This window comes from Phalaenopsis equestris, unplaced genomic scaffold (assembly GCF_001263595.1).
Source record: "Phalaenopsis equestris unplaced genomic scaffold, ASM126359v1 Scaffold233576, whole genome shotgun sequence".
Taxonomy (NCBI): Eukaryota; Viridiplantae; Streptophyta; class Magnoliopsida; order Asparagales; family Orchidaceae; genus Phalaenopsis; species Phalaenopsis equestris.
Window position 1 is genome coordinate 594,667 of NW_018251519.1, and position 6,296 is coordinate 600,962.

Here is a 6,296-nt window from a genome sequence, read left to right on the forward strand (position 1 = left end):
TCTGATGAGATGTCTTAATCTCAAAAGATAGGAGGGGTGAGCCACTCCTCTAATGTTCCAACACAAAATATTAATCATGGGATCCTTAGCATTCCAAAGAGGAATACTAATCACTGATAGGTGAGAATTGAATGGAAGGTTGAGACCTTGACCTAGTTCTTCCTCTATTATATGTAGAGGTAGAGCCAGAATGAGTCTTAGCCTTTCCATCCTTCTTAGGAGAGTTTGTTCCTTGTAGAAGTTGTTGCACCTCAGAAGTCTACTTTTTCTTTTTCCTGGTTTTCTGAATTTTCCAATCCTCTTCCAAAGCCTGTTGCAAATCAAAGACATCAGCCTCAACAATGCTAGGAGTAGCTTCATTGACCAGGGAACTTTTCATCACATTCTTTTTCCTTATTTTCTGACTATCTTCTCCCAAAGCCTGCTGCACATCAACAACAGCAGCTTCAATAATTCTAGTGTCAGCCTCAGTGATCAAGGGGCTTTTCAGAGCACATTTCCCTTTTCCAGCAAGTGTGGGGGAAGGAGGGGTAATAATACTGACTTCATTAGGTTCTGTCCTCTCCACAAAAACTAGAGAAGTTTCCATTTGGGGTTCTGATAATTCCCCCAATGGATCACCAGAGCGGAAAGTGGCAGGAGGATTTGTGTTCTTAACAAAAGGAGTTTTACTGGTTTTCCTGACATCATCCCTGTGATTAAATGTAGCGATATTATTGCTTTTTTCTTGATTAGAAACCTGACTATCTACCCTTGGATTCATATAGAGTTTTTTAGTAGGGGGTGGAGCCTATAGCATTTCTCAATAGTGTGGCCAAACATTTTACAGTGTTGGCAGTAAAAAGGCTTTTGTTCAACAGTTATATCTTGCCAAAACCCCTCTGCATCATAACCAATCCTTATCCTTTTTATCTCAGGGAGGGTTATGTCTCTTTCCACCTAAATTCTAGCAAGAGTAGGTCTGGCCTTATTGAAAGTAGGAGCATCAACCTTGAGGGGAGTACCTAGTGCTCTCCCTATATTAAAAAGTGCATTAAGCTTGAAGTAAGGTAATGGAAGACCAGGTAGCTTAAACCAAACTGGGACCACAGGAGGCTCCTTAGTGTTCAAGGGCTCTGGGTCAGAGGTTGCAGAGGCATTTTCTTCACTAGTTATGATCTGTATTGCAGATGGTTCAAGGTGACATATTGAAGGGCCAGCAGCCTCCTTGGGTAAATTTTCAGTCACATTCAACAAGTAATGGTCAGGACAATCTATATTTAATTGATTGTCTACTTTTTCAGTCTCAATGGCCACAACAGCCTTGGTGGCCAAGATAGTTTCATTGGGACCATGGGCATTCCTCTCAGAAATGGTTTCACCAAGACACTTATCAGAAATATCCCTTTCTCTCTCAGGCATAGCAGCATCTTTTGAAGCCCCATGATGATGGATCCTTAGGTGAGGATGTAGTTTAAAACATTTGTTGTCAGTGTGCCCAAACATGCAGCAATGGAAACAATAATAGGGTTTCTGTTCAGCAATTATTTTCTGCCAATACCCATTGTGTTCAGTTCCCAACCATATTTCATCCACTGTTGGAAGAGTAAGGTTCCTTTCCACTAAGATTCTTGCTACAAATGGTCTTGATAAATTAAAAGTTGGAACATCCAACTTAAGAGGTTTACCCAAGGCTTGTCCAATGTTAAACAGAACTTTAAGGTTGAAGAAATGGAGCTTTAGTCTAGGGAGCTTGAACCAAGTAGGAACTTTAGGAAGTTCCTTACCTGGATCAAAATCAGTAGACCACTTTAATATTTTCATAGTGTTTCCCTCAATTTGTAAAATTTGTTTAGAAATGACTTTAGCAATATAAATGATTTTAATTTCTTCACAATCCATATAATCATTGTAAACGGGAATGATGCTTTCTTAAATTTGAACTTTTCTTCATACAAAAAATTTATTTAGTTTTCATAATTTTACTTTTGAAGTTTAGCAATTAGTTTAATTAACTTAGTTTTTAAACTGTATTTTATATAGCATTCACTCGTTTACTATAGATTCAAATTTCGTACTTCACTTTTATAGTTTAAAATTGTAGTTTACATTATAATCTTAATAATATACTTATAAGCATTTCCAACTTCCCTGTGGGATCGATATCTAGAACTTCATTAGACCCCTTTATTACTTGAACGATACATATACTGCATTATTTTTAGAAGATTTGGCAGTTTAAAGTTTATTTTTGAAGGATAAAACTATTTTCACTAAAGTTATTTTTGTTGAGATTAAATTGCATAATTACAACTAAATCCGCCCGCACCAAATTTTTGGCGCTGTTGCCGGGAAGTAACGGAAATTATTAGTAAGTTATTTTATAATTTAAATTATTTTATTTTAACTAAAAAATTGTTTGTAGTTTAGTTCAACTATTTCCATATTTTACTGTGTTTGCTTATTTTAATCACTTATTGTGTTTGTTTATGCGTAGTGTAAGATCTGAAAATTTAGTACCTTACGATTCAAATTTAGAAAGAATTTAGAAAGAACTATTAGAGAAAGAACTATTAGAAAAATTAGAAAACAACAATAAGAGATATATCATTTTAGCAAAATGGCTTGCAACTCAAGTAATGCTAGAAATGAAAATGAACATCATCAGAGACCTTTAAGAGATTATGCTAATCAGCAGATGAACTTCACTTGATTATTCAAAATCTTGATGTTGCCGCTAATTCATTTGAGCTTAAATTTTTCATTTTCCAAATAATACAAAATAATCAATTTGGAGGAACACCTACTGAAGATCCTAAGCAACAACTTGCTATTTTTCTAGAATTATGTGCTAATTTTAAATATGATGGAGTGTCAAATGATGCTGTCAGACTTAGACTTTTCCTTTTTCAATAAGGGATAAAGCTAAGATGTGGTTAAACTCGTTAGCACCTGGATCTATCAGTTGGATCTATCAAAACTTAAGGAGACTTATCACAAAAATTTTTATCTAAATATTTATAACCTTTAAAAACTGCTAAACTTAGAAACGATATTACATCTTTTTGTCAGTTTGAAGGGGAATCAATTTATGAAACCTGGGAAAGATTTAAAGATCTTCTTAAAAAGTGTCTACACCATGCATTTCCAGATTGGTTAATAATTCAAACTTTTATAATGAATTGGTTGGTTGGATCTCTTAGATCAATCTTAGATCAATAATTGACACGGCTGTTGGTGGATCATTAATGTCAAAATCATTCTATGAAGCATATCCTTTAATTGAAGAGGTTGCTACTAATAATTTTTAATGACCCTCTAAAAGGGTTCATCCAAAAAGAGTAGCTAGTATTCATCATTTTGATGCAATATCTATGTTAGTTGCCCAAATATCTACTATATCAAAGACGATAGGTCAATAAGGAATGAATTATTCTCAGACATCACCTGTGCTTGAGGAAAACTCATTGGGACAAATTATAGAATATTAATCTTCTTATGAGATTTTAAATGTATTAAATAATCATTCTAATAATCCTTATTCCAATTATTATAGTCCTGGTTGGAAGAATCACCGAATTTTAGTTGAAGTAACAATAATTCTAATGTTGCAAATCTACAATGGGGAAATAACTCTGCGAACCCATTGAGAAACTCCAACAATCAAAGGAATCCAACTTATAAACCTTATTACCCTCTAGGTTTTAATAATTTGTAGAGTAAGGAGAAGAAGTTGTCAATGGAAGAATTGATGGAAGAATTAAGAATTGATATTGCAAATGGGAAGCCAATTACAAAGTCAAGGAGCTGCAATTAGAAACATGAAAAATCCATTGGAATGTATTGCTACTACACTTAGCAATAGACCTCTAGAAACTTTGCCTCGTAATGTTCAAGTAAATCCTAAAGTTTAGAATAAAAAGTAAATTAAGGCTATTCAACTGAGAAGTAAAAAAGAATTGAAAACCAGAGTTAAAAAAGAAGTGGAAGTTGAAGTTAAAAAAGATGAGGTGAAAAATGAAAAATTTGGTAATGATTTTCATTGTAAGTCAGAATGGCCTATTAAATCAATGAAAATCACAGTAGAAAGACCACTACCTCCATTTCCTCAAAGATTGAAGCAGAAAAATAGAGATAGCCAATTTTCAAAATGCCAATTTTGAAAATTTATAGAGATATTGAGGAAATTAACAATAAACATTCCATTGGTTGAAGCCTCAGAATAAATGCCAAGTTATGTGAAGTTCATGAAGGATATACTTAATAAGAAAAGGAAGTTTGTAGATAATGAAACTATTGCACTCAGTGAAGAGTGTAATGCTATAATTCAAAAAAAAGCTTCCTGAAAAACTTAAAGATCCTGGAAGTTTTACTATTCCTTTTACTATTGGCTAAAGATTTTTTTGGAAAAGATTTATATGATTTAGGTGCCAGTATTAATCTTATGCCTTCATCAATTTTCAAAAAGTTGGGTTTAGAAGATATTCCACCTACAACTGTAACTCTTCAGTTAGTTGATCGTTTGATTACCTATCCTAAAGGATTTATAGAAGATGTTTTGGTAAAAGTTGATAAATTTACCTTTCCTATGGATTTTATTGTATTAGATATGGAGGAAGATAAAGAAATTCCTATCATTTTAGGAAGACAACTCTTTACCACTGGAAGAACTTTAATAGATGTGAAAAAAGGAGAACTAACTCTCATAGTTAGTGATGAAGATGTTACATTTAATATTGTAAAATCAATGTGATACCTTGCAAAAGAGAAAAAGATTGAATGCTTCAAAATGTATGTCAATTAATATTTAAGCCATAAATTTTTCAAGAAGACATTTGAAAAGAAATATGAAAAAGAGTATTTAGAATATAAAGATGAGGATAAAATTCAAGTTGAATCTACGAAAGTGAGTAATGAAGATGTGGATTATGTTCAGGAAAAATTTGAAATGTTAGATCCTATAGAAAGTAACAAGAATTTGATTTTATATATTGAGAAACCTCCTGAACTAGAAATGAAAACACTTCCTACACATTTAAAGTATGCATTCTTAAGAGATTTATCCATATTACCTATTATAGTATCCTCAGAGTTAACTGATATGTAAGGACAACAATTGTTAGAAACTTTGAAAGATATAAGAAAGCCTTTGGATCAACATTAGCTAATATTAAAAGAATCAGTCCTTCAATTTGTATGCATAGAATTTTGTTGGAAGGTCAACATACATGAACCAAAAGCAAATCCTTAAAGGAGACTGAATCCTATGACGAAAGAAGTTGTCAAGAAAGATATTTTAAAATGGTTAGATGCCAGAATAATATAACCTATTTTTGACAGTGCTTGGGTGAGTCCAATTCATTGTGTTCAAAAGAAAGGAGGTGTGATTGTTGTGACAAATGAGAATAATGAATTAATACCAACAAGATAAGTCACTGGATGGTAGATCTGCATATATTATAGAAAGTTAAATTTTCCACCATAAAGGATCATTTTCCTTTACCCTTTTTAGACTAAATGTTGGATAGGCTGACTGGGCATAAACATTTTTGTTTTCTAGATGGATATACTAGTTATCATTAAATACCTATTGCTCTAGAGGATTAAGAGAAAACAACATTTAGTAGTACTTATGGAAGGTTTGCATTTATGTGAATGCTCTTTAGATTATGTAATGCACCTGCAACATGACATACAACATTTCAAGATTGTATGATGTCAATTTTCAGTGATTTAATTGAAAAAGTGATTGAAGTCTTTATGGATGATTTTTCTATTTTTGGAACTTCATTTAAAATATGTATAAAACATTTAGAGATTAGAGCAAGTTCTAGAACAATGTGAAAAGTCTAATCAAGTATTAAGCAGAGAAAAATGTCAATTTATGGTTGTAGGAGGAATAGTGCTTGGTTAAAAAAATTTAGAATATAACATGGAAGTAGATCTTGCAAAAATTTAAAAAATTTTAGAATATAACATGGAAGTAGATCTTGCAAAAATACAGGTTATAGCAAACTTACCTCCACGTACTATTGTAATAGGAGTTAAGAGCTTTTTAGGACATTGTCGGCACTATTTTTGGTGTGGGGTTTGCCCGTAAGAAGCTGTCGGTCATCGGAATTGAAATCCCGTTGCCCGCTTCGGAAGGACGCTTTAAAAAATTTAGTTTTGAAAAAGATGAAGTCAAATTGACCCCATAGTTTTCATAGTTTAGATGAAAGAGCACTTTATCTCAAATCATGTATCTATCCCGAAGGATGAACGCAAGAATTGAGAGTGAGGCTCGATCAAATAAACTAAAGAAAGTTATGAAATCC

The 6,296-nt window shown here is 32.8% G+C and overlaps 1 protein-coding gene across 1 annotated transcript; it reads right to left on the reverse strand.

Annotated features, from left to right (window-relative positions):
- Positions 1–939: 939 nt before the first annotated feature.
- On the reverse strand, positions 940–1,803 carry LOC110038703. Its single transcript, XM_020743599.1, has one exon. It carries the CDS (start codon positions 1,801–1,803, stop codon positions 940–942), a length of 864 nt encoding a protein of 287 aa, XP_020599258.1.
- Between the last annotated feature and the right edge of the window lie 4,493 nt (positions 1,804–6,296).